A 27,703-nucleotide genomic window follows, 5' to 3' on the forward strand; every position below is an offset into this window, starting at 1 on the left:
ACATAAAAGAGGAGGGAATACTTCCTAAGTGGTTCTGGGAGGCTGGTCCTGCCCTAACAGCAGAGCCAGACAAAACATTACAAGAAAACTACAGACCGATACCTTCTACAAAACAGACACAAAATCAACAAAGTGCTAGCAGAACTGAATCCAGCACATGTAAAAGGAACTAGGCACCACCCGTGACCAAGTGAGGCACGTCCCCGGGATGCAGAGCTGTTTACAACTGAACATCAATCCATACGTCATATCAACAGCAGAAAGGACAAAAACCACTGGAACATTGTCAGTCCCCAGTGCTTCCACTACAGCTAATAACAAGAACAAAATAATAAATCAGTAAATAAGCCTAATTACCTCCCCCTTCAAAAAACTAAACAATTACTTCTAAAAAATAAAGTACATCTCTTAAAAAAAAGAAAGAAAGAAAGAAAGAGAAATACAATACATCCAGGTTGGAAAGAACAAGGGGTCTCTACTTACAGGTGACATGACCTTGCACATAGCAAATCCCCCCAAAACCCACTTAAAAACTATTGGCACTAATACAGAAGTTCAGCAAGATGTCAGGAAACAAGATCAAGATACAAAACACAGTGTGTTTCTATGCACTGGCAATAAATAATCCAATTAATAAAACAATTCTACTTACAACAGCATGAAAAAGAATAAAACACTTAGGAATACATTTAGCAAAAGAAGGTCCCTTTATACACTGAAAATTACAAAATACCATTGAAAGAAATCAAAGATCTGAATAAGTGGCAACACATCGCACTCAAAGTCCTAGATGCCTTTTTTGGAGAAATTAACAAGCTGATCCCAAAATTCACATGGGCCCCAGGGACCCAGAGGCCAAAAAATGTTGAAAAAACAAAAAAACCAAGTTGAAGAACTCACACATCTCCATTTTAAAACCTACTACAAAGCTACACTGGCCAAGTTTACCTCCAGTGTGGAATTGGCAAGAGGATGGACTCACAGATATGCGATGGGGCTGAGAGCCTGGAGGTAAACGCTTTCATTAATGGTCAACTGATGTTTGACAAGGATGCCAAGACAGTTCAATGGGGAAAGAAGTCTTTTCAGCAAATGGTGCTGGAACAACTTACTATTTGCATGCAAAAGAATGACTCTTACCTGACACTGTATACAAAAACTAATTTAAATACATCAATGGCCAAAACTAGGAAATAAAACTGTAAAACTTAATTTTTTTATTGAGGTATAGTCAGTTTACAATGTTGTGTCAATTTCTGGTGCACAGCACAATTTTTCAGTCATACATGAACATACATGTATTCATTTTCATATTATTTTTCACCATGAGCTACTACAAGATCTTGGATGTATTTCCCTGTGCTGTAAAAAACTGTAAAACTTTTAGAATAAGACCACAGGTATAGGTCTTTGTGACTCTGAGTTAGGCAATGGGTTCTTAGATATGACACCAAAAGCACAAATGATAAAAGAGATTCATCAGGTGAATTTCAACAAAACTAGTAACTTTCATGCTTCAAGGAAAGTGGAAAGACAGCCCACAAAATGGCAGGACTTGTTTGCAAATGATATATATGATAAGGGACTGGTAACCAAATGCAAAGAGCTCTCACAACTCAACAAAAAGACAACCCACTTGAAAAATGGGCAAAGGATGCACAGGGAACTATATTCAATACCTTACAGTAAATTATAATGGAAAAAAATATGAAAAGGGATGTATGTGTATGCATGTATGACTGAAACATGATGCTGTACACCAGAAACTGACAACATTGTAAAGTGACTATACTTCAATTTTTAAAAAAGAAAAGAAAACAAAAAAAAACAAAAAGCAGAAACAACTCAAATGCTCACCAGCTGATGAATAGATAAACAGAATGCGGTATATCTGTACGATGGAATATTATTAAGCAACAAAAAGGAATTGAATACTGAAACAGAGTACAATATGGATGAATCTTGAAAATATTATGCTAAGGAAAAGAAACAAGACACAAAAGTACATACTACATTATCTGATTCATATGAAATGTCCAGCAAAGGCAAATTCTATAGCAACAGAAAGCAGACTAGAGGTTGCCTATGGCTGAGGGGAGAGGGGAGGCGGAGTGACAACTAGCGGGCCTGGTGTCTTTTGGGGGTGATGCGCTGTTCTAAAATTAAACTCTGTAAATATACTGAAAAGCATGGAAGCACACACTTCATGAGCTTTACAGCGTGTGAATTAGATCTCAGCGAAGCTGTTGAAGAGAACAAATCAGTGTGCGAAATGTGTCCTCTCCGTCCAGAGGACGGGTCACTTCTGACTTCAGTGGGAAGAAGAGAAGGAATAGGGTGGAATTTAACGGTGCTGGGGGGCCACCTGATGCCCCAGGGCCCCAGGCACACTCTTGGACCTTGGTCTCGCCACAGCTGGTGCAGCCCAGGCTCCCCCAGCTGACGCCCTCCCTCGGTTGGACACACACGCACCTGTCTCCGCCACGGGCACCGCAGGAGGCGTGCACAGTCCCCGGGCAGCACGGAGCCAGCGGGAGACGCCCAGCCCTCCCGCCCGCCACCTGAGAGCTTGCAGGGGCCCCTGGAGTGGGGCGCCCCCTCCCATGGCTGTCAGGGGCCCCGTCTCACCGTCGATATAGGCAGGGATCTGCCCGAAGATGGTGAGGTAGGAGTGGTACACAACACCCCGGAAGATCCACTCCACCCGGCTCTCGTTGTGGATGAGGATGGCCTGCTTGGCCACCCCGAAGGACACGACCCACACAGCCAACAGGAACAGGAAAAAGAAGACATCCTTCATCTGTGGAGACAGGGCAGGCGGCAACTGGCTGCAGCCACGTGCACCTCAGACTCTCTCCCTGCCCGCAGGTGGGCTGTGCGCCCAGCAGCAGGGGGAGACTCCATCCACAGCCACCACGGCATGGACGCATGGAGCCGGGGAGCTGCGGGGAGACAGCCCTGGGCTGTCCCCACACCCCAGCAGGGCGCTGGGCACCCTGCCTGAGTGTAGGAGGGGTTGAACGTGACCATGACCCAAGGAGGGGAGTGATAGGAAGCTGTAACAGGAATCAGGAATGAGCTGTGGAGATCAGGGAAGGCTGCCTGGAAGGGGCAACATCCAGGCAAAGACCCAAGACAGGCATGCCAGGGGGTGGAATCCCAAAGGGCAAAGCAGGGCCCGGGAGCCTATGGGGGTTGCCTCACTTGCAACTGGCAGTGGGGTCCCCCTCCTTCACTTACCATCCGCTTCACGATGATGATCTTCGGCCCCAGCGTCTTACTGATGGTGAAGATGTGCATCAGCCGCAGGCAGAACATGATGAAGTCCAGGGAGAGGATGATGCGCCCGGGGTACAGCAGCCCCGGGACGAGCCTGGTGCCGGGCGGAAGCAAGGACCTCAGCTTGCCGCCCCCGGGGCATGGCCCCAGCTTCCCACTCCCTGCCACAGCCCACGTGCGGCCCCTGGACCCCAAGGTACTGAAACCTGGGTGTGAGCTTGGGAGACAGCCTGCAGAGAGGCATTCTCCAGAAGGGTCCGGAAGCCCCGCCTCGGGGGCACCCTCGGAACCACAAGGCTGGGCCAGGCCCCTCTCGCTTTGATGGGCAGTAGAGAGGTTCCCAGGGCCACAGCCAGAGGGAGCTCCCAGGCTGGGACATGGGCCCAGGCACCAGGCAGCTACCCACGTGACAGAGTCCCTGAGTCTCCCTCCTGAGTCCTCTATGGTCTCCGGTGCCCAGGGTGGGCAGGGCACCCTCAGGACAGATGCATCCAGAGAGGAGCTAAGCCCAGCTGGGGGCCCGGCTTCCAGCCTCCTCTGGAGCCCACCCCGTGGGTGCTGCTGCCTGGCTGGGATGGGGTGGGGGGCACCCCGCATGGGGCCGCTCACCTGCAGGTCAGCCCTGCGATGAAGAGTAGGATGGCACCAATGTCCAGCTTATTCCAGAAGTCGCTGAAGTACAGCGCGGCCATCTTCATCAGCCCACACTCGTCAGGGTCGTAGAGGAGCTGGGGAAGATGCGTCGGAGCCTGCGTGTCACCCTCTGACCCCCACCCCAGCAAACCACTCCTTGCCTCCTGGAGAGCCTGGTGAGCTGGGGAGGGGGCCGATTTCCGCGTCCCACCCCCAGGTCAGAAAGAGCGGGAGAGGTGCCGCGGGCAGGGTATGCGGCCAGGCTCGTCCAGCCCTCTCAGACCGCAGCGCTCCGGGACGTGCGAGGGGAGCCTCTCCCGCTGTCAGGGGCCAGCCACCACCCCCAGGGTCTGTGCTCCCTGCCTCCTGCAGCAGCCCCAAGAGGACAGTGAGACCACGAAGGGGACCTCAGCCCTGCTTGGCCTGCACGGCAAGAGTCCCCACGTCTTCCTTGGGTCCTGGCCCCTAACGTTGGCAGCTGGGAAGGGGGGGCAGGCAGCCCCCTTGGAATAATCGGATCCCCTCCCTGGGACCACGGGACAGACTCAGGGAGAAAGGCTGGCCCTCTGTTTGGGGCTGGCACCAGTGAGGCCAGGGCTCAGGGAACAGGGGCTCCAGACCCCTCCTGAGAGGGTCTGGCTGCAGTGGGCCGTGTGGCACGAGGAGGGGCCGGCAGAGCTAGCAGGGCTCCAGGCCTGGCCTGCCCCAGCCCCTGCGCCTCCTTGCTGGGGGCTCTGACAGCCACAGGGTCCCCAGTAGGCGGCGGTGTTTCCGAGCCTGAGCCCAGCCGGCTGTATGTCCGGGGCCCTTGGCTGCCTACTGCGGAGAGCAGGGGTGAGTCTAAGGTGGGCGTCCCTAGTGGGCTGGCCCCTCCACACCCCAGTCCCGAGAGTCATGCTCATCAGCTGCCACCAGGTGCTGGCACCCTGGGGACAAAGTGGGGACACCCTTGTGACGTGAGGGTCAGCCTTGCCCAGGGAGCAGGCTGGTCCTCTGCCCCAGGCCCCAGAGGAAGCCTCCAAGCCCTGGATGGGGCCCTTTGCTCACCAGGACATCTAACAGTGGGGTTTGGGGCAGGGAGGCCTTGGCCGCACAGGGTCAGCTTGACGTCATGGGGGCCGGAGACAGGTGGGCCACACGTACGTGACCCTGCCCGCTGAGGGGAGGTGACAATGACGGGGTAACCGGTAACCACGAGCTGCCAGCTCAGGGCATGGGCGGGTCCTTCTGGAGAATTATCACGCCCCGGGGACTACCCTAGGGTCGCCACACTCTGCACTGCCCTTCACAGTGGTCCGAGGGGCCTCACACCCCTAAGTCCAGGCCCGGAGGGCCTTCCCCTCGGGGTCATCAGAGCGGGTTTCAAGGAAAAGTGATGCCTGGGGGTTCAGGTGGATTGAGGAGCTAGGGTGGGGTGCGGCCGGCAGACCACAGGCCACCCTCCCCGAGGGTCCTCGCCTGGCTCTCAGCAGCCGTGTGAGCATCGCTGGGGACGGCACTTGGCCAAGGGCAGGGCGCTCCCTGGGTGGGGGTGGGGCCCAGAGGACCACACCTGGCGCAGCTCCTCGCACACCAGGGAGAAGAGCCAGATGTAGATGAGGCACTCGCAGCCTGAGGGCGCGGGCTGGAAGTCCACCATGAGCACGTAGGCGAAGAGGCAGAGGAAGGCGAAGTAGGAGAGGATGTTCAGGTGGAAGACGACCACGGGCGCGTTGAAGAAGGCGCGGATGCGGGGCAGGCCCCGCACGTCCTGCAGCCGCCTCTCCCTGGGGGCAGACACGGGGGACCGCGGGGCGTGAGGGGCCCGACAGAAGCCAGACTCAGCCATCCAGGCTCAGGGGGCACATCACGCCACAGAGAAGGGAGGGCCAGGACGGGTGTGCGGCGGCCGAGCCCGCACACCCAGAGCAGCAGAGGGTGGGACCAGATGGCCAGTGAAGGGTGCCCCAAAGGGCTCTCTGCTGGCTACTCTTCAATTAAAAAAAAAGAATTAATGTCCAAATGGATTTAAACAAACAAAAAATAATAGAATGAAAAAAAAAAAAAAAACGGGCAAAGGAGGGGGAGGGCCTAGCTCAGCGGCAGCAGCTTAGCACGCATGCGGCCCTGGGTCCCGTCTCCAAAACCTCCGTTAAAAATAAATAAATAAATAAACCTATTGACCTCTCCCCCCAAAACTAAAAAAAAAATAATTCTAAAGGGCCCTTTGGTTCTTTCAGGCACGTAACAAAATACTCAGGCCCCGGGGGATGGGGAGGCAGGGTGGGCGATGCACCCCCCCCAGCACCTGGGGACAGCAGGTGTCAGCACAGGTGGCCCCTCCCTCCCAGCATGAACCCACTCCATTCTGGGATGGGTGGCAGCAGTGAGGACACACAAGACTCGCCCCCAGCAAGGGCACTTGGGAAGGCAGGTCCCAGCCCCTGGCCCCCCAAGGCCGCGGCCTGGCAGCCAGGCGGACACCTGAAGGAGATGAGGCCGGTGCAGAGCAGTGGGAAGGCCAGCATGCACAGGACCACCCGCCAGAGCCCGTTGTCCTCGCAGAGCTGGCCCCACCACACCTTGGTCAGCAAGGCCTGCAGACAGAGGACGCCGGCTTCAGGACGGTGGGCACCCCCACCCTGACCCCGCGCTCCCTGAGCAACCCCGCCCCCCAGGAAGAGTGACTGCACACTCCAGCTCGCGCTCCGAGCCCTGGCACAGGGCGCGGAGGGCAGCCCCACACGAGCCCTGTCATCCGCCAGGTGGGCTCTCCCGGGGGGAAGGCGCAGGGATCAGACCCCGGCTTCCGCCTCCCACTGACACCAGCTGCCCCTCTGAGCTCTGCCGGGTTGGGGGAGGACAGGGCTCCCTGCCACCACGTCCCCGGGATCCAGCACAGCTCGTCCCACGACGGGGCTCTGTGGACCTGGTGGCAGCAGGAGGCCACGCTCCAAGGATGTGCCAGCATCCCGGGACCAGAGCAGCCTGGACTCGGCGCCCCTCCCACGGATCCCTCCAGAGGCCCCAGGCGGTGTAAGGGGGGCAGGCGGTGGGACTAGAGGCTGGGCCTTGGGGACACCTGGGGGCCTGCACCCAAAGCACGTGCCCACAGGTGCCCACGCCCCCCACCCCGCAGCACCGTGGCAGGTGATTCTGGAAGCAGGCCCCCAGGAAGTCACCTGGACGCCCCCATGAGACACGAACTTCATGTCCTTGGCCTCCAGCGCCAGCTGCAGGCAGGTGGCCTTCCCCCAGGCCTCCGACACGCGGACCAGCAGCTTCTGGGCTCTCTCCTCATCCTTCCGGTAGCACTCGGTGAAGACCCCTGGATGGGAAGGCATCCGGTCCCAATCAGTGACAGCTGGGGAAAGGGTTGGAGCGCAGCCCCTCCAGCCAGCACAGCCTGGACAGGAAGCAGGGCTGAGGCCTGGGGCAAGGACCCCCAGGCGACCCCGGCGGAGCTGAGTGTGGCCTGAGGCCGGGGCCCCGAGGCACTAACCGATGGCTCTCTGCTCGTACTCGTCAGCGAGCGCCAGCATCTCCTCCAGGCTGTCCGTGTCCTCCTCCTCCTTGGACAGCTCCTTCAGGATCTTGCTGCAGGCCAAGGCTGCCGCGATGCAGTCCTGGCTCTGGGCCCCGGGGAGAGCCACCGTGAGACCTGGATGGTCTGGCCCGGGGAACCCCAGGCCCCCTGCCCGGGGTGATGAGAACAGAGACTCCGAGATGGCACAGGCTGCGGGGCCATGCCCTGAGGTAGGTCTTGCCTAAGGCAGCCATTGGCTTACCCTAGGCCAACACGTAAGCCCTTTCCAGTGACTCAGTTGCCTACACCGGCCAGTGGGAGTGGTCAGCTTGCCAGGAGGCCCACTTGCCCACCTGGAACACAGACCGGATGCAGGCACTGACAGCCCTGCCAGCACCAGGCTCAGAGCTCCCCGGGCACCTAGTCAACCTCGTGCATGGCGTACCCTGAAGGCGTCAGGCCCTTGCAAGTCCCTGTCCAGCCCTGGTGGCACCGCCAGCCCCAGGCACTAGAGAGGGGCTAAGAAAATCTCCTGGAGGCACCAGGTCTGAGACAGCACTGGCCCAGGGCGAGGGGCTGGTGTCAGAGCCTGGAAATCCGAGTTTGGCCTTTCCATCGCCTGAGCCCCACAGGGCACACCCGAGGCCACAGTCAGGCCTGGATCTGCCGCCCACCCCAGGCACTTGGGAGACAGCGATCCTCCCAGAACCAGAGCCTCTGCTGGGGCACTGCGGGGCCGGCTCCTCCGAGCGGTCTGGAAACGCCAGTGCTGGCAAGTGGGGCCTCTGAGAGAAAACTGCGAAACATTACTTCCTCGTCCAGAGGAGAATCTGCCTGAACTAAAGGAAAACCACACGGGAGGACTCGGGCCTGCGCTGCTGGTTCTCAAGGAGCCGTCTGGCGAGTCCCTCCTCCCGGGCGATGAAGCCACACATGGGCCCAGGGTGTGAGGGGCCGCTCGGCCAGCTGGCGGGGGCTCCCTGATGGCCTGCCAGCAGGGCTCAGGGCAGCAGCACCCGGGAACTGCCCACATTAGGAATGGATTGTGTCTGAGACCCCCAGCCGTCAGTGGAAAGAGAAGGCGGCCCCTTTGCAAATGGAGTTTGCCTGCAGAGGCTCCTGACCAGGGCGGCCACAGCAGGCGCGCTCACCACCAGAAAGCGTGGGGCACAGAGGTGGCCTGGCCTGCCCGGTGTGGGTGCCCCGCGAGCCTGTGCCCGGCACAAACCGCAGGAGGAGATTGTGTGGCATTCCTTTCCAAAAACCCTCTTCTCGCCTAGGACCAAGCTCTCTGCTCTTAGACCCGGACAGGCTGAGTCCCTTCTGGTGCTGTGGACACCCACTGCCCTCCCTCCATGGCCACTGTTGGCATCGGGTTCTCTGGCCCGGCTCCCCGGCCGGAGCCCTGTCACTGGTCCACACAGAGCCATGTGTGCCGGGAAGCAGGTCTGGTTACCTGAGCCCAGATGATTTCTGCCAGCTCCCGACGGTTCTGGATGATGGCCCAAATGAGAAGATCACGGACCGGGTCCATGGTGAAGGCGGCATGGCCTGGTGAACGCTTGTACAGGGACCGGAGACTCACTCCCTGCACCTGGTGAGCAGCAGACAGTCAGAGCCCCCACTAATACCCCACAAGCATCAGAATCCCAGGTGGCCTGCTGGGGGCGCAGGTCCCGAGCTCAGCCCCCACGGTCCTTGGAGGACCAGCCCTTCAACAACACCTCTCTCAATAACCCCTAGATCCTTCTCCTGCACACTGGGGTTTTAAACCGCCACTCTGCAGACACGTAGAAACACCCAGAAAGTGTAATACCCAGCTAACCCCTTCACCAACATTGCAGACCCTTGTTCCTCACCAGGCGCCTAACGTTCCTTAGTCTTACCTAATGGCATCAGAACCGTTCTCTGTAAAGTAAAATGTAACCCAGTGTCTGTTCCTGGATTCATGGCTGTGAGTTCCTCAAGGAAGCCCACATAGTATCTCCTGCAGAGAAGGCCGGTGAGAGCGAGTGCTGGACAGACAACGAGGCCACACATGAGCGGCAGGGCCCTGGCCCCAGAGACACTCAACCCACAGCGACACAAGAACCCAGGCTTCCTGGCCCATCAGCAAATAAGCACGTTCTCAGACGGCCTGGGAACAATTCCCAGACGCAGAGAACACATTTCCCACATCACACACAAAACTGCACTTCCTTTAAGTGGTTTTTGAAATTTCCTGAAAGCTCATTTTTATTAAAAAAAAAAAAAAAGAAAGAAAGAAAGAAACACTGCTTCATTGTCTTAAGTTACAGACACAGTCGTGTGAGCTGCCACTCGAGACCTTAGCACGCTTTCCAACCGGGCATCTTAAACACACTAGGGTCAAGAAAAGCAGGACTGTGAACACTTGAAAGCAAGCCACAACCACGTCTTCCTCAGGGGTCAGGCATAGCTCACTGGGGACAACAGATTTGAAAACCTGCAGGAAGTGGATAATTTTCTAGCAGGAAAAAAAAACCAAAATCAATTATGATCTTAGAACAGACAGAAAACCTAAACACCAGGCTCATCAGGAAAGAAAATGAGAACGTTATCAGGGTTACTACCCAAAAAGGCACTGGGTCCCGACGGGCTCGCGGGGAGGCTGCCGAGCGTGGAAGCAGCAGTGAAGCCCAGCCACATAAACCGCTCCAGAGCAGAGAAGGCAGAAAGGCTTCCCAGTGTCTTTACAAAGCTAGTGCCAGGGCCTGACAAATTCAGCCCCCAACCAGAACTGCCAGCAAAGGCTTAAACATCCTGATGCAAAACCCTGAAAACACTAGGAATCCAGCATCATCTTAAATTTCTATTACACAGCAATCAAGCTGAGGTTCAAAACAGGAATAAGAATATATGTATACATATGTGTATGACTGGACTATTACGCTGACCACCAGAAACTGACACAACATGGTAAACTGACTATACTTCAATTAAAACAAAAAGCACATTACTATTGTGGGGGGTGGGTGTAGCCCAGTGGTAGAGCGCATGCTTAACATGCATGCGGTCCTGGGTTCAATCCCCAGGACCTCCATTATAAATAATGTTTTAGAAAACCATATTACTATCAGGAAATCTATTAAAATAATTCGCCGAACTCATAGATCAAAGAAGGAGAGCAGTTCCTCATCTCAAAAGGCGTCGGTACTGAGGCTGCGTTTGTAAAACCCGAGTGACCCAGGAGGTGAGGTGCCCTCACATAAACACGCGTGCAAACACCGCACCCAACACGGGGACGCTGCAGGACTCCCATCAAGTAAGGGTGCAGGTGAGAAAACCCCCCTCCTCCTGTGGTCCCAATACGCGTGCCCCTCACACAGCCCCGGGAGGGCCATGCTGACCAGACCGCAGGGAAGCCAGTCACACTCGGGGGCGGGACTCGGGGTGCAGGAGCAGGGAAGCCCATTTTCCCCGCAGCACCTCTTTAGCAGCGGAAGTTTTCAGGGGAGCTGTGGACTGAAGCATGTCCCGCAAATCTCATATGTTGAAGCCCCATCCCCGGCATGACTGTACTTGGAGAGGGGCCTTTAAGTACGTGACTAAGGGTAGACGAGGTCACGGGGCCTGGAGCCCACAGGGGCAGGGACGCGGGGCGCGCGCTCCGCGTGCTGGGAAGGAGGGCCCTTCGCAGGCCGGGAAGGGAAGCCTCCCTAGGACCAGCCCTGCCGGCGCGCCCTGACCTTGGACTTCCGGCCTCCAGACCGCGAGAGGTAAAGCCGTCGTTCGGGCCGCCCGCGTGTGGTGTGCGTGCCGGCAGCCGTGCAGCCCGAGACAGCCCTCGGCACCGCCAGGTGGGAGCAGCTGTAACACAGGCCCCGCGGTGAGGAAGCGGCTCTGGGCCTGGGTGGGGGCCGAGGCCGGGGGGCCCCACGGCCGTGAAGGTAGAAATGTGGGCCTCAAAGGTGGCTCTGGGAGAGCTCAGGCGGGAACGGCGAGTGTGCTGCCAGGAACTGGGCGGAAGGCCATCCTGTCATAGCGTGCGGGGGCCCGGCTGGGCGGGGTCTCCCGTCCAGGGGAGGGCGGGCCTGGCTGTTCAGCGGAGGAGACTCCCAAGCAGGGTGCTGAGGGAGCTGCCGGCTTCTCCTCCAGCTGAAGGTAAAGTGTGGGAGGAGGGGGAAGCTGAAGGAACGGTTAAGCAAAAGGAACCAAGACTGGAAGGTTTGGTCAATCCTGAGCAAAGCAGGAGATGCGTGCTCCGGAGAGAACACTGCGGGGTGGCTGGACCCTTGCTTCATAAGGAGATGGTGGCACGAACATGGGGTTGACCAGCCACCATAGCAGAGGCCAGGACTGGAAGACGCTGCCCGTCAGGACCAAGGGGGTGGAGAAAGCGGGAGGGGACACAGGAAGGTGTCGCTTCTGGGATTCTACAGGACAGGACAGCAGAGCCACCCGCTGAGAACAGGACTGTCCTTCAAAGAAGGGCTGACCCTGCAGGTGACTCAGAGGCCATCAGGGGCTGGGCAAGGCTGTCTTCTCCTCAGTTGCAGAGGCTGGGGTCCCTTCCTTGGGCCAGGATGCCCCCACCTGGTGCCTAAGGGCCACGGGGGTGACACCACCAGCACTGTGGGCCCAGAAGGCAGAATGTTGAGCCAAAGAGGAGGATTCTCGAGGCTTAAGTCTCGGGGAGTTTCCTGGCTGGGTTTTGGACTCACTTAGAGCCTGTCAGCCCTTCCTCCTTCCGGAAGGGACTTTCCACCCAAGGCCTGTCCATCCAGTGTGTTCTGGAAGCACATAGCTTGTCTCTGCCAGGTTCTCAGCAGGCGAGGACTCTGCCTCGGGGCGCACCTGCCTCGAGTCTCCCCCGCGCCCGATTTACGAGGCGTCTTTGGAGTGGATACTGGAACAAGCTAAGATTTGGGGGCTATTGGGATGGAGTGAGTGTGCTTTGCATGTGAGAAGGACATGAATTTGGGGGTCAGGAGCAGAAGGCTATGGTCTGAATTGTGTCCCCCAAATTCATCTATTGAAGCCTTCAGCCCGGGGGTGACTGTATTTGGAGATGGGCCCTGAAGGAGGCGATTAAGGTTAAATGAGGTCGTCACGTGGGGAGGGCCTTGATCCAACAGGATGGGTGCTCCTATGAGAAGAGGAAGTGACACCAGGCACGCTGGGACAGGCCACGTGAGGACGTGCCAGGAAGCGGCAGTCATCTGCGGCCAGGAGGAGAGGCCCCCAGAAGCCCACCCTGCCGGCGCCTGGACCTTGACCTGCAGCCTCCAGAGCAGCGAGAGCAAAGGTGCCTGTTGTGGAAGCTGCCCGTCTGTGGCATCTTGTCATGGCAGCCCGAGCTGACTTCCCTCATAAAAATAAAAGCTAATTTTTTGGTTGGCTTTCTAGTTTTCAGGGGGCCTGGTAATTAGGCTTATTTATTTACTTTTTTTGATGGAGGTACCGAGGGTTGAACCCAGGACCTTGTAACGCACGCCAGGCACGTGCTCTACCCCTGAGCTATGTCCTCCCTAATAAAAAGCAAACTTTTTACAGCTGGGAGGACGCGGTGGCGCCTGGAGCCCTGCCACCCGCACTCACGTTGAGTCTGATGTTGGGCAAGGGCAGCGAGAGCCGCGGCCGGTCACTGGAGCAGGGCCGGGGGTACAGCGGCTGCGTGAAGTCCCCCAGCAGTTCCCGCAGCACCTGGGCTACGTGGTGCAGCTGCAGGCGGGGCGCGGCGGGCTCCTCAGCCAGCACCTTCTGCAGCTTGTAGTGGAACAGGCAGGAGGGCTCCAGGTTCTGGTACAGGTAGAACAGGGTGTCCCACGTGACGAACTCCTTCAGCTGCACCCCGTTCTCCAGGAAGAGCCTCACAAACTCCGGCTTGTTGGTGATGAGGGCAGCCGTCATCATGGGGTGCAGCTCTGAGGGCTGGGAGGGATACGTCAGGGGCCGTGGGGGCTGTGCGAGTGGCCATTGCCCCGCAGCATCCCGGTCTCTGTGCCCCTGGAGACAGGGGTACCGCTGCCTCCCATTTTGGAGGATGAGACTTGCTGGTTGCCTTCAGCAAGGCAAGGGCCACCCTCCAGCTTCCGAGGCTCAGCAAGTCTCCCCCTGCCCAGGTCAGCCCTGAGCATTCCTACCTTCCACTGCCACTCATCGGTGAAGATCTCGCTCCGGGCGATGTCCACACGGTTCCACGCCACCGCTAACTTCAGCTGGTGGCCCCAGTTCTCGTGGCCAAAGTAGTCGTGGCTCCGAGAGGCTGCAGGCAAAGCACATGCATTGGGGACTTCGATCTGGGTCTCAAAGCCACTTCCTGTCAGCACCCCGGCCATCTAACAAAGTCACAGGGGGAGGGGTGTGTCACCAACCCCAGTCTCTATCATTTTCATTGAATAGATATGGTGCTCAGTCATAAAACCCCCCAGCCCCACCCGACACACACACCTGTATGAAAGCATGTTCCTCTCGGTGGTGGAATCAGAGAATCTGGTTTTCCACCATCACCCCCACACCCCTCAAACCCGCGCCCCACCTCCACCCTCCGGTCAAGCCCCTCCATCCTAAGTTTAAAGCAGACGGGGTCTCTGAAAGGCAGGCATCTTAACATTAACATCAAAAGTTAGACTCCAAAAGCCATCACATTTGCTTTCTCGCCTTGATTGTAAAACCACCACCTCACCCAGTTCTCAGCGCAAGTATTTGTCCAACTAGTTTCTGCTCTTTCTGGAGTAACATTTTAACTCATGGGTTGTTATTTGGGGAGGAAGAAAATAGAACTTTGACACTGACTTCACACCACACACAAAAATTAATCTGAAGTGAATCACAGCCCTCAACACAAAAGCTGTGCCCACAGAGCTTCCACAACGAAACAAAAATACACGTGCAGCCGCGGGGAAGGCAAAGATTTCCTGGGATGCAGAGAACAGGAACCATACAGGAAAAAATTGGTACATTAAAATGCATTAAAGTTTAAGCTGCCTGCTCTTCAAAGGCACCTTGAAGGACGTACAAAAGCAGACCACGCACCAGGAGAAAATGTCCTCAGCTTGTACACCCGATACAGGCTTTGTGTGAGAACAAGACAGGAGCGCTTACAGCTCAAACACGAGAAGACGAACAACCAAAGACACACGGACGGAAGATCTGCAGACACGTCACCGAGAGTCTACACTGATGGCCAAGAAGCCCAGGGAGGCGCAAACCCAAACAACTCCGAGGTCTCGTCCCGCACCCACCAGGGAGGACGGGCCAGGGGCAGAGCCCAGAGGGCAGACTAGGGGCGGAAGTCGACCAGGAGCTCTCCTGTCCACGAGGATGCACTGCGCTTGGCCCCTGTCCTGCACTGGAGGCAGAGGAGTTTAAACACTAGACAAAACGTCGGGGACAGGAGTGGACTTTCAAGGTTCTTTCTTTCTACCCTAAAATTTAATCAGAAACTATGAGACCACGAAGGCGTAAATCAGCATGGGCTACGCTCAGATTTCAGTTAAAAAGGTAAGTTGAAAAAGGAGTCTGTACCCCAACCGTGGCAATGGACACCCACCTGCCCAGTGGGGCTGCGACGGGGGCCCAGCGTGGTCCACGGCCAGCTGCCCTCTGACCAGTGCGTCTGCCCACAGGTGGGGGTTCAGCTCCTCTAGACCAGGCCTCAGCTCCCCCCTTGTCCCCCATCACCTGACCCTCACCTTTCAGCAACGCCTGCAGGATGGCCACGTCCACGTCCTGCTGGCCGTCCTTGCCTTCCCGGAAGATGGTCAGCAGTTGCCGCTTCCGTACGATGTCTTGGATCTGCAACAGACGTGCCCCGAGTGAGGGACACGGCAGCACACGGGCCTCCTGCCTCCTCAGAGGGTGCCCAGAGAACTGAGGCCCCAGACACGGGGCCAGAGCCCCAGCAGGAGTCCTGCCTGCCTGCCCATGTGGCCAGGGCCACCACCTCGCCTCCCCATGCCCCATGAGGACCAAACGCTTGATGTTTCTGAACGGCCTGTCGGGTGGGAAAACACAGCCCAAGTGTCAAGAATCTTCACCTCTCTGATCAGGCGGCGTCTGCAGAGCACCCAGCACTGCTTAAGGCCTCTCCCTGGTTCTCCGTGTCCTGCCTCACCCCGCCTGCCTACCTGCCTCCTTATCTGTTTACCCACCCACCCATCCTTCCATTCCCCAGTCCATCCAATCACCCACCTACCTACCCACCCAGCAGTCTGTGTATGTACGTATGTGTGTATCTACGGATGTATTAACCTGCTCACCCCACCCATCTATCCACCTACCTACCCCATCTATGTACCTAGGTATCTATTTAGCTGTTTAGTTATTCACTCTACCTGCCTACCTATTTACCTACCTACCTACCTACGCACCTAGCTACCCACCCCTCCTTTCCATCCGTCCATCCACCATCACCTATCACCTGCCTATCTACCTGTCATCTCTTAGCTGCCATGCCTGCTACCAGTCGCTGCCCCCTCGACCCCCTCACCCTGAGGTGAGGGTGGCCCTTCCCCTAGCTCCCCACCTCCCAAGGCCCAGAGATCTCCCAAGCTCCCCAGGCCAGCCCACCCAGCCTCGCCTGCCCTCCCGCCTCCTCTCCTAGCCTGGCCGCATAGCTCACACCTCTGTACAGACCACTCCCACCTAGAGGGCCCCTCGCACACCCTGCCTCTGCCTCTAAGACCCCAGCCCCCCCTCTCCCTCGGGGTCCAGCTTCCACATCAACTCCAATGCCCCCTGGTGTCCCTCCCCAGTGCCACCCTGTCCTCCAGCCAAAGTCTCTCCTGGGTTTAGCTCAGCTCTTGATTTGCAGGACAGGACAGCTATCGCAGAGTGCCGCGTGGTCTGTGCTGACCCAACACTGAGCACTTCCGGCGGTGATGTGGCTCCGTCCTCTGAGTTTAAGCACTAATGATCCCTGTTCTGCAGACAAGAAAGCAGGACACTGGAGCGGTTCCTCCTACGCGGTGCCGGCGGCGGGCCTGCACGGAGACTCCCAGCTGATGTCCCCGTACGCCAAGGGCAGCCCCCGAGGGAACAGGCCCTCCTGTTCACCCCCAGACCTGCCACAGGGCAGACCAGCTCTGAGGCTTGTGGAGCGAAACACTGATCGTGGCTGTGGGGTCCCCTCCCCCCCAAACAAGAACCCCCGCCGAGGGCAGCCCCTGATGGAGACAGGTGTGTACGAAACTCCACTTTCAGGCCTCGACTCAGCAACGGATTGAAAACACTGGACCCTTTAAGCTTCAGCAGGTTAGACTCAGTTCTGAGAATTGCCTGAATAATTTACAAGCTCACTGAGGAAAGGCCCCAGGCCTGCCGGCCAATCCCCACCCGCTGGGCCCACTGGGAGCAGAGCTGACGCCACGGCAAAAACAATCTCACAGAACGTCAGAGTCTAAGGACGTCACTCTGAGGCCACAGTCAGACAGACAAGAGCAGGTCCCTGTGCTGCCCAGGAAAACTGCCCTGTTTCCATGGGAGTGCGCCCGTGGCCCAGCCCTCAGCCCCATCAGGGCCCCAACCCTCAGCAGCCCTTCCCGTACCCACAGCTCCCGAGGGACCGTCCTCCCACCACAGGCCACCTGCGGTGCGTCCCTGCGGTCTCTGTCTGGTGGGCACAGACGGCTCACGTGGCCCAAAATAGGACACAGTTGGAGCTAAGCTGCTCCACAGACTTGCCCTGAAGAGCACACATCAGGCACTTCAGGGTGAACTTCCATGAGTTTTTACAACCTGGCTTGGCGTCCACAGAGCCGCGTGAAAGACACAGCCCCAATGTACTGATGGGGAGACCGAAGGGTCGGAGAGGCCCCGACTGCCCCCACCCCAGCAAAGAATCCTGACAGGAAACAGGTCAAGTGGCCTCAGGACGGGCGACCCCAGTTCCTGGGGCTCCGAGTGTGGCCGAGACAGCCGGTCAGCACGCCCACAGGTGCGGGAGGCATGGGGGCTCCCGGGCAGCTTGCTTGCGCTGGCCAAGGGCTTCGTGGGCCACTGGGCGCTGACCCAGCCGCTCTCCTTCACACCTACCCTCCTTGCAGGCTGGGGTCATGGCCGGGGCTGGGGTCCCGCTACAGAATTCACTGGGGCCTTCAAAATCTGGACCAGGGAGACGGCCACTCTGAGGCCCATTCCAAATGCCTGAGGTCTCCCAACTGAGGCAAATAGCCTCAAAGTACATGGGAAAAATTCTAACTCCCTGTGAGGTCCACTGGAGGAGCCCGTCTGCAAGGGGTCCTTGCAAAGTCCTCACCCGTCTGTAAACAATTTTATCCCCACTGTAGGTATGAGAGAACGAAGCACCAGTGCGCTCTAAAGCCAGACTACTGAGACGCAAGGCAGCTATGGTCCTGGGCCATCTCAGCTGTGACCTCCCCAGGCCAGGGGAAGGATCCAAACCAGGGATCTTGGGGGTGGGAGCGCCCACAGGGCTCACACTCTGCAGTTGAGGGGACAGGCCCAGAGCCCCCAGGTGACCCCACCCTGTGCCCAGAATGATGCCACGGAAACATCTCTGGAATCCACTGTGCTAGCTCGAAAGTGTCACACTTAAAACAAAAAAGGAGAAGAAGGAAAAACAAGACAATAAAGAAGACAGGCTAATGGTTCAGATCCCGGGACAGAAAAAGGCCATCGGCAGGGTCAACGTGGCATCTGAGCGATCCGAGTGGAGCCGCAGCCGTGAGCCAGAGCTCACCTCTCAGCTCTGACAAACGCACTGGGCTCGTCAGGACGCTGGCGCCAGGAAAGCTGGTGAAGGGAGGACAGAAGCCTGCTGCTGCCTGTGTGACTTCTCCACAAATCTAAGATTGTTCCTGAACAGGGAGAGGACAGGCGGGCGCTTGAAGCAAGGCTGCCCCCACCCCTTCCAGAGGTCTGTGCTGAGACTCGCCAGCCGCAGGGTCATGGCCCCGGACTCCGTGATTCCACGGGCTGGGAAGGACCCTCCCTTTGGGTGCAACTAACTCCTCCCAGGTCTCGAGTCTCTCAAACCCCATGGAGATGGGGGAGTCCCCTGGAATGCTGCCCCAGGCCCAGCCCACCCCGACACCTCTCTGAAGGAGCCCGTGAAGCACCCCCCAGATCACCACCCGGTTCCAGGGCCTCATCTGACACGTCTATGGGCCTCCCTGCCTTGCCGACCCCAGAAGGCCTACGTTAATCTGCCTGGGTGGCCTTGAGGTCACCAGGCCCGGGACCTGGGCCAGACCCTGCCACCCACGGCCGCCACCTGGCAGAATCCTTGCTGCCCAAATCTCGGCTCCCCGCCCCTCTGCCACCCCCAGGCCTCACACCTGGCCTCCTGCCCGTCCAGTGCAATGGGCTCCTATTCCTACGATGCCTCTCGATCCTGCAGGCCCAGCCCGGGCCCGGAGTCCCGCAGCCCAGAGGTTCAAGTTCTCCCTCGCAGGACAGCATGCAGTCTCAGCAGACAGCTTCCCGCCTGCCCTGGGCCCTCTGACGGCCCGGCTCAAAGCTCCCACCCTCTGCCGACCACTCCGTGCCTGCCCCAGGCCCCCGGGGCCTCCGTTTCTGGGTTCTGCGTGCCCCGGCCTGCCTGCCAGGCTAGCCAGTCAGCAACAGGTTCACGCCCGGTGCCCACGTGCCCGTCTGCCTCACCTTTTTGGTCCACTCCACAATCCGGCTTTCGGTGAAGGTCTCAAACATCTCCTGGAAGAACATGCCCAGCTTCTGCTGAATCAGGGAGACGGTGATCTCAGAGATGGGCAGGCCGGCCACCTGGGCAATGACGTCAGCCACGCGGCCCGAGCCCGCCACGATCACGCAGGGGGTGCCGTTGGTGATGGCGTTGTAGATGGTCTGCAACACAGGGACGGCCGTGAGCCGGGGCCTGACGCCTCGCCCGCACTGGCGCTTCTGAAACGGAGTGTTCTCCAGCGGCGCTGGCGTCTGGCTGTCGTGACGCCGACGGAGGACGCTCACTTGCTAGCAGTCCGCTGCTCGGCGGGAAAAGGAGCTGAGCCTGCTGTGCCGTGGGGGGCACACCGACACACCCCCTCCTTCCGGCCTATCGCTCACCGCCACCGTCACCAAGGGTTAGGACGCTGCCACCCCCCAGTCTGTGCGCACGAGAGCCGTCTCTGAAAAGAGGGTGTGCTGCCGGGGCCAGAGCTCTGCTCCCCCGTTAAGGCCCAGGGTGAGACCAGGACATCGAGGGAGACCCCTGGAGACCCAGGGTGAGAGCAACGCGAGGAGGGGCCCCAACCCCAGCAGGAAGGACGCCCTGCTCGGGACGTGAGGAAGCAATCTGGATGCTGTCTGCGCAAGAACGGCCCAGGGGACCAGACTCAACCCCCGCCCCGGGGACCCCAGGTCCTGTGCTGACCGCCTGCGATTACTAAGCATAAACGGACACTTTCCAGGATCCCCTGCTTAAAACGTCCAAGCTCTTGCCCCACGTCTGCAGGCTGTAACGTCGGCGTGCGTTCCTGCAGCAGGAGGCAAACTGGCCCAAATTCCACAAGGGAAGCGAACCATGCCATAGAGGGTTTCTGAACACAGGTCCGTGACAGCGCGTGAAAACCACCGAGGAACCTGCTTTATATGCAGCTGTTGGTCCCACGGGGCTGGGTGGGGCCCGAGGGCTGGACTTTGAGAACCCCTCCTGGGGTCTGGGTGCAGAGCAGCAGAAACCCCCACAGGCTGCCCTGGGGTCCTGGAAGCAGGGGGCATGCGGTCCATCCTTGCCATAGTCCCCTCGGTAGCCCCCGTTTCTTCTGTGCCAGTCAGGCACCAGGGCCGAAGACAGAGCACCCATCCCATGGCAGGGTCACCCAAGGGGCTCCCGTCCCACCCACCAGAGAGGCCCGCCACACGGCACACCTCCCGTTTCACACCTACTGGTGGGCAAGCCCCTGCCCTCCCTCGCTGACCACCCCACTGGGAGGTTGTCATCCCACGTGCAGCAGGACGTGACCCCAAGAGGCCCCGCCCTCCGGGCCAGGACTCACGTGCAGTGTGCCGGGCCCGCCCTCCAGCACCACGCAGACGAGAGGGATCCTGATGGTCACACCTAGGACCAAGCGGCAGCCCAGGTCAGGGACCGTCCACCTGGCCCTCTCCCCACCCTCCAGCTCCAGCACACGCACGCATGCACTCCTGCCCCTTTCTGGGGTGGAGAGGAGGGCTGCGGACCACCAGCAACTCCCAGGTCCCCAGCCGGTCTTCTCTGCCCTGCAGTCCACAGTGACCAGCCAGCTTTTCTCTGCAGCCCTTTTGAGCCTCAACTGTGGGCCTGGCTGGGGACCTGTCAAGCCGGTGGGCACCCTGCATGATGCGGGAGCATGGCGTCGGAACCCCGTTCTCCACACCAGCCCCACACTGAGCCTTCCATCCAGCCCAGCAGCCAGGAAACACCTTTCCCTGGGAAGCAAACTTCCTGTCCAAGTGCCACAGGGCCGCACCGTCCCCACACACTCGCACACCCCGAACGCTCCCACCCAGCTTCTCTCAAAGCAGGTTCTCATGGTGTGGTCCCCAGGCCAGCAGCGTCAGCGTCACCTGGGAACTTGGGAATGTAAGTCCTCGCCCACCCAGACCTGTGAGTCAGAGACCCTGAGGGTGGGCCCGCGCTCTGGGGACTCTGATGTGTGATGAAGCTTGAAACCCTCAGCTCAAAGGTGCCCAGACAACCCGCAAATCATGGGCAAAATCTTGTGCGTCTGACCTCCCGACGCCCAGAACCCGTCCCCTCCCGCCCACCAGGGGAAAGATATCAAGGCCAAGTTTGACTCCTGCAGGTTCTGATTCTGAACCAAGACCGTGTCGGTGGCGCAAAGTGACTGTAGGGAGTGCTGCGGCCTGAGCCAGCAGAAAGGCCACGGTCCTGCCCGGATTCTCCTTCCTGGTTCAAAGGGGCGAGAGAAGATGGCCTCTGCACCACCCCAACTCTGAACAAGTAAAGGCCTCCAGGTGCGTTCTGACCGCCCCCAGGGGCCCCGGGCTGAACGCCCTGCTCCCAGCCAGCCGTGCCCAGACACCCCGCCCAGTGGCTCCTCTCCGCCGAGCGCCCCTGCTCACCCCCTCTTTCCTTGGTCTGCTCCGATATGAACTTCTCCAGCTTCGCCCTCAGGGGAATCTCGACCCCGTAGCGGCCGTGGGTCCCATCGTCCACAAGGATGAAGTGGGAGTGGTTCCTGTCCAGGCAGGTCAGGTGCCCCTGGCCTTCCTCATCCATGATGTACTCAGCAGGGAAACTGCCCTGGGGATGGCCAGAGAGGAGGTGGGCACAGGCAGGCGGAAAGTTCCACATCTTTCACGCTAGGATTGGGCGCTCCAGTGGGCTGGCTGAACGACCCCTGTGATCCCAGGGCCTAATCCCTGGAAACTGTGGGTGCTCCCTTAACTGGAGAAGGGGTCCCTGCTGATGTGATTAAGGACCTCAGCATGGAAAGGTTGACCTGGACCGTCCAGGTGGGCCCTAAATGCCCTGACAAGTGTTTCCACACGAGGAGGTGGAGGAAGAGGAGGAGGCCATGCGACCACGGAGGCAGACACTGGAGGGACACAGCCCCAAGTCAGGGAGAGTGGCCACCCCCAGAAGCTGGAGGAGGCAGGGAGCAGCTTCTCCCCTCCAGCCTCTGGAGGAAACCCGGCCCTGCCAGCATCTTGATTCTGGCCGAGTGGTACTGGTCTCGGAGTTCTGGCGTCCAGAAATGTGAGACGTAAGTACATTTCTGTTGCTTCAAGCCACAAGGTCTGTGATCATCTGTTCCAGCAGCTGCCAGGCACAGATCCAGGGCGCAGGAGGGACGGCGGCTGGACCAGCACACACAGCCCCTGTGCCCACAGGGAAGGCAGGGTGGTACCATGCAGCATCCTCTGGACTCATAATGGGGAGAAAGGTCAAGAGTGATGCTGGGAGTCACTCAGTCTCTCTCGGCCTCAGATTTCCACTCCGTATCAGGAGTGTTCCCGACAGAACTGGTCCCGTGCACTGAGCACGTCCGTGACACTGACACCAAAGGACGACAAGGCCCGAGGGCAGGCTGGCCAGAGGACGAGCGTTTGTGACGACAAAAAGAACCGCCATCCCAGACCAGCTCTCCCTGAGCTGCCACCAGCCAGGAAGGGAGAGGACTCCGCTCGGGAGCCCCCCTCCGGGGGCCGCTGTCACACCGCCTCCTCGTCCAGGTGCAGAGACGTGTCTTCTGGGGCCAGTGTTTTCCCCGAACTTTCCTGACTGCGTGAACTAAGTGGACAAGCGCTCACTATGCCAAATCTCTGTCCTCCTAAAACCTCACTGTGGGAATCGAACTATCTTTTCCAACTCAGGTCCCCATATTTAAGCCGTCGCTTCTCAGGCTGCACCAGGGAAACGGAGGCAAGAGGGCTCCGTCCTCAAGCTCAGAAGGGGAGCTCTCAGTAGGGACGTCAGAGTGTCGTCAACCCCCGGGCCAAAGGGCCAGGCCTGGGACCTGACGGCTCAGATGCCACTGGCTCTGAAACCGTGGCCAAGCTACTTCCTTCCACAAAGTCTGTTTCGCACCAGAGAGGCGTCAGAAAGAGCCCCTGCCCAGCAGTGGCCCTGTGCTCTCAGGGGAGGAAACCAAGTCCAGGCAAGCCAGCTGCCCATCTGGGGTCCCCAGGGCCTGGGGTCCCCGGTCTGGGGCCTGGAGGACTTGAGCCCTCGTCTCCTGCATCCCTGTCCAGCCTCTTCCACCCAGACTGCATTTGCCCTGCTGCCCAGGTGGTGGTCTGTCCACTGGGTACCCACTAAGACCCTACACACCCTCCCCAATGTCCCCGGAGCCCGCGCACCCCAGGAGCAGGCCACTCACCGTGGGGTGGATGAGGCTGTCCCGGTTGTGCACGGTGCCCCATGTGGCGATTCCAATGGTGACGACTTCTCCTTCGTTGTAGCTGCTGCTCAGGCTGAAGTCCCGCACAGCCTCGCCCACCTGCTTCATCACGCCCGTGTGGGACCCCCCGGTGATGATCCAGGCCCCTGGGGAGGAGCAGGGGACTTGAGGGTCCTGGTGTGCACCCGGCGCCACCCACACCCGACTCCTAGCGCCCTGCGTGCCTCCGGTGCTCCCTGCCTGTGTCTGCAGAGTCCCGGCCCGAGGGCTTTCAAACTCATCGTCAGGTCTAAGCCTCAAAACCAGGGCTTTGGGGAAGCCCCACCACCATCACATCTTCCTGTGACAGCCGGGAGCAGAGGGTTCCCACGTGCTCTGGGAGGCGGGGGGACAGGGACCCCTGTCTCCTGACTGCAGGCCTGTCTTCTCTCCCCACCTTCCTGCTGCCTCCTCTCTGTCCCAGTCTTGGGAACACGACGTCTCAAACTTTCTCTGAAGGCTTCTATTTCGAAGCGTCACTAGTGGGGAGCCAACCAGAGCCTCGTCTGCTGTGAGCAAGCTGGGCACGGCAGCAGGAGGCGGGCAGACGGCCTTGGAGAGTCTGACCAGATGCTCCCCACCCAGCCCCGGCCTGGCCTCGGTGACCCCCAAGGGCAAGCCAGTCCCAATGCCCTGACTGCCTCTCACGGACCCCCTCGCCTGGCACCAGCTGCTCAGACCGCCCATGACTCCTAGCCTGAGCACCAGTCGGGGTCTGAGCCCCGGGTCCTCCCCCGGGTGCTACCTGTGGTCTGGGCCACCTTGACCAGGCCTCTTCGGAAGATACTCTTCAGCCTGGGTTTCATGTTGAAGTCCTTGGCCCCGCCTGTCACCGAGATGAGGAGGTTGGGGTCGTCCAGGCCCCAGTGCTGGGTCATGAGGTGGTAAATCACGCTGGAGGGTGTGTCCTGGGAGATGCGGACATACTGCGGGGAGGTCAGAGGTCACAGAGTATCAGCGGGTGGCCCTCCTGGACCCAGAGCCCAAACATCCTGCACCAGCCGTGCCTGAGACCCCCAACCAGGCAAGGGGACACCTCACACCTGGGTCCAGACGCACTGAGGAAAAATGGCCGCGCCCAAGCAGGACCCAGCTCGCTCACACGCCCGGGGCCCCTTCCCCTCCCATCAGGGACACAGACTGAGAGATAAGCCACCTGGAGGAGACCAGCCCCTGGTCCCCGTCACCCCCTCGGCCCAGTCTGCACCCACGGTTCCCTTTCTACACCTCCTCCCCGTCTCCGGAGCGCCCCCAGCCTGAGGCGCCACAGCCCCATTCCAGTCTCTCATGGGGGACTCTGGCCACAGTAAGAGCAACAGTGATGGTACCAACCTTTCCCACCTTCTGGCCCAGGCCTGTGAAGACGATGTCACCAAAGGCGTCTGTGGGCATCTCCTGGACGTGCTTTTTCGGGTCCCACTCCTTGCCCTGGAAGGCACGCGGCCTGGTGGCCTCCTCTAAGTGCTGCTCACGTGTGTAGCCACACTCACACACCACCTTCCTGCAAAGGCCACATGGTCACCAGGGGTGACCAGGTGCCTGCCCCTCCCTGCTGCAGGTGTCAGAGGAGGACCAGTGGAGCCAGGACTTGTACCCCACCAGTGGTAACAAGGCTCCCCAGCCACAGAGCAGTGGAGGCCACATGGCGGGCAGTTACCAAGCACCTCTGTCCCTCCCTGCCAGGGTGGGATCAGGGAGGCCCACTGGGGAGCTGGAAAGCCCCCTGTGGGAGGAAGAAGCCCCTCCCACCAAATGTCAGTTGGACTTCCAGCCCTACACAGTACAATGAGGGGGTGCCCTCCTTCCCCACAGACACATCATGGGGATCCAGCAAAAGCACACAATCCGGAGTCTCATCACTGAACACCTAAAATATCAAGATTTCAATAGAGAATCACTAGTCACATAGAAACCAGGAAAATCGCAACTGGAATGAAAAAGACAACGCAGCAGCACCAAGAAGGCACGTGTTGGAATTACCCGACAGGATTTGAAAGCAACATAACTGGTAAAGTCTTAGCAAAGAAATAGAAGATATACCAAGTGGAAATTTCAGAAATGAAAAAGGCACTGGCCAAAATTTTTAAAAAGCCCCCGATGGATGAATTCAGCAGCAGAACGGAGGTGGCAGAGGAAAGAATCTATGAACTTGCGGACAAAACAACAGAAATTCCCCCAACGTGAACAACAGAGAGAAAACAGCCCTAAATAAACAAGCGAATAGCCCCGGACCTGCAGCTCCAGGACACAAGATTAGACACTCATGTCATCGGAGTCCCAGAGGAAAAAGAGAAAGAAGACAAAGCTTTAATAGCATGTAAAGAAATTATGATCAGGTAGGAGTTTTCCAGGAATGCAAACTTGGGTTAACATTTAAAAATCGATCAATACAATTTATCATATTAGCAGAACAAAGGAGAAAAGTCTTATGATCATTTGTTTGGATGCATAAAATGTTTTACCAAATTCAACACTGACTCATGATACTAACCCTCGACAAACTAGGACAAGAAGAGAATCTCCTCAACCTGATAAAAAAAAAATCTATGAAAATCCTACTGCTAACATCATGCTCATGATGAAAAGTTGAATGCTCTTATCCCTAAGACTGGGGACAGGACAAGGATGTCCACCCTCACCAGTGCTAGTCAGCCTTGTACCAGAGGTCCTAGCTGGTGAAATGAAAGAAAGAAGGAAGGAAGGAAGGAAGGAAGGAAGGAAGGAAGGAAGGAAGGGAGGAAGGAAGGAACCAAATTTTCCCATATTTGAAAAAGAGGGCATAAATGCACAGATTCAAGAATCTGAGTGAACACCAAACAGGATAAACCCAAAGAGATGCATGCCAAGACACATAATAGTCAAACTTCTGAAAACTAAAGACAAAGAAAAGATCTTGAAAGCTGGAAATGACATCTCACCTATTAGGGCAAAAGAACTCAAACAAATGCTTTCCCATCAGAAGCAGAAACAAGTGCCAGAAAGAAGTGACACAACATTTTCCAAAAACTAAAAGACAAAAACCACCAACCCAGAATTTTACATCCAGCAAAAACAGCATTTGCACACGACAGGGACACCAAGAGTCTTAGATGAAAGAAAACCAGGGAATTTGTCACCAAGAAAACTACCCCAAAAGGGATGGCTATAGGAAGTTCTCTGAATGGAAACGATAAAAGGAGGGATTCTGGACGATTAAAAAGGAAGAAAGAACAGGGAAAGGGTGAAAATACGGGCGAGCACAACACATTTTCCTCCTCTCGAATTTTCTGAATTACATTTGATGGTGGAGACAAAACTGCACCACCGTCTTCCATGGTTCTCAGCGCACGTGGAGGAACTTTTGTAAACGAGTGTATTATAAATGGGGAAGGGCTAAGTGTTGTAAAAGGTGGTAATGTTTCTACACTTCACTCAACTGGCAAATGTCAACACCAGGAGGTTGCGGTGAGTTATGGATACATCAGCAGATTGGCAGTTACCATGGTGTGTGATGTTATGAATGTAAATACCTGGAACAACCGCTAAGAAAAGCTACACAAAGAGACATGGTCAAAAACAGTGCAGACCGGGGGGAGGGTGTGGCTCGGGGGGGAGCGCGCGCTGAGCACACACAGGTCCTGGGTTCAATTCCCAGTACCTCCAGTAAAAACACATAAATTTTTTAAAAATTGAAAAAAACCCAGCATAGATAAATCAAAATGGAACTCTAAGAAATGTTCGAGTAACTCACAGAAAGGTGGGAAAAGAAAAACAGAGAAATGTAAACAAACAAAAACACAATGGCAGACTTCAGTCCTAATCTATCAATAGTTACATTCTCTACACACCAATCCAAAAAAAATCACAGAGATCAGCAGCGTGGATAAAAAAATAATAAGACCCAGTTATTTGTTGTCTACAGAAACCTCACTACAAATATTGTGATCAAGGCAAGTTTTCTCCTCAGCAACAAACAGCGAACCACCAACACACATGACTCCAGTGGACACCAAAGGCCTTCTGCTGAACAAAACAGCCAGTCCCAAAAGATCACATCGTGTATGATTCTATTCACATGACATTCTCGAAATGAAACAATTACAGGAATGAAGAACAGATGAGTGGCTGGTAGCCAGGGGTTACGGACGGTGGGGAAGAGTAGGTGCCGGTGGAACCCCTGGGGGGACCAGGAGATCTCGGTGTAGAACCTTTGCAATTTCCTATAAACCTCTAGCTGTTTCAAGATACAAAGGTTTTTATTTTGTAGAAATAATTTGTATAGAAAAATACCGTATCATTTGTATGTGGAATCTTAAAAAATGAGATAAATAAGCTTATTTACAAAGCAGAAACAGATTCAGACATAGAAAGCAAGCCTGTGGTTACCAAAGGGGAAAGGGAGGAGGGATAAAAGGGAGTTTGGGATTAACAGATACACATTACTGTATATAAAATAGATAAACAACATGGTCCTACTGTA

The 27,703-nt window shown here is 57.3% G+C and overlaps 1 protein-coding gene across 6 annotated transcripts in view; it reads right to left on the reverse strand.

Annotated features, from left to right (window-relative positions):
* TRPM2 (transient receptor potential cation channel subfamily M member 2) overlaps positions 1-27,703 on the reverse strand; it is a 50,256-nt gene that overhangs the window by 13,788 nt on the left and 8,765 nt on the right. For all 6 annotated transcript variants that reach the window (XM_032493371.1, XM_032493564.1, XM_032493326.1 and 3 more), the window contains exons 4-20: positions 24,577-24,745; positions 23,990-24,170; positions 23,185-23,351; positions 21,425-21,605; positions 20,356-20,417; positions 19,004-19,204; positions 15,073-15,175; positions 13,522-13,643; positions 12,977-13,309; positions 8,874-9,011; positions 7,394-7,523; positions 7,074-7,219; positions 6,376-6,488; positions 5,465-5,678; positions 3,889-4,007; positions 3,241-3,373; positions 2,629-2,800 (exon numbers count right to left, since the gene is read on the reverse strand). In XM_032493371.1, the coding sequence (XP_032349262.1) occupies positions 2,629-2,800; positions 3,241-3,373; positions 3,889-4,007; positions 5,465-5,678; positions 6,376-6,488; positions 7,074-7,219; positions 7,394-7,523; positions 8,874-9,011; positions 12,977-13,309; positions 13,522-13,643; positions 15,073-15,175; positions 19,004-19,204; positions 20,356-20,417; positions 21,425-21,605; positions 23,185-23,351; positions 23,990-24,170; positions 24,577-24,745 (2,684 nt within the window). The remainder of the gene's footprint in view (positions 1-2,628; positions 2,801-3,240; positions 3,374-3,888; positions 4,008-5,464; positions 5,679-6,375; positions 6,489-7,073; positions 7,220-7,393; positions 7,524-8,873; positions 9,012-12,976; positions 13,310-13,521; positions 13,644-15,072; positions 15,176-19,003; positions 19,205-20,355; positions 20,418-21,424; positions 21,606-23,184; positions 23,352-23,989; positions 24,171-24,576; positions 24,746-27,703) is intronic.

The sequence above is a fragment of the Camelus ferus genome, chromosome 1 (assembly GCF_009834535.1).
Source record: "Camelus ferus isolate YT-003-E chromosome 1, BCGSAC_Cfer_1.0, whole genome shotgun sequence".
Classification (NCBI taxonomy): Eukaryota; Metazoa; Chordata; class Mammalia; order Artiodactyla; family Camelidae; genus Camelus; species Camelus ferus.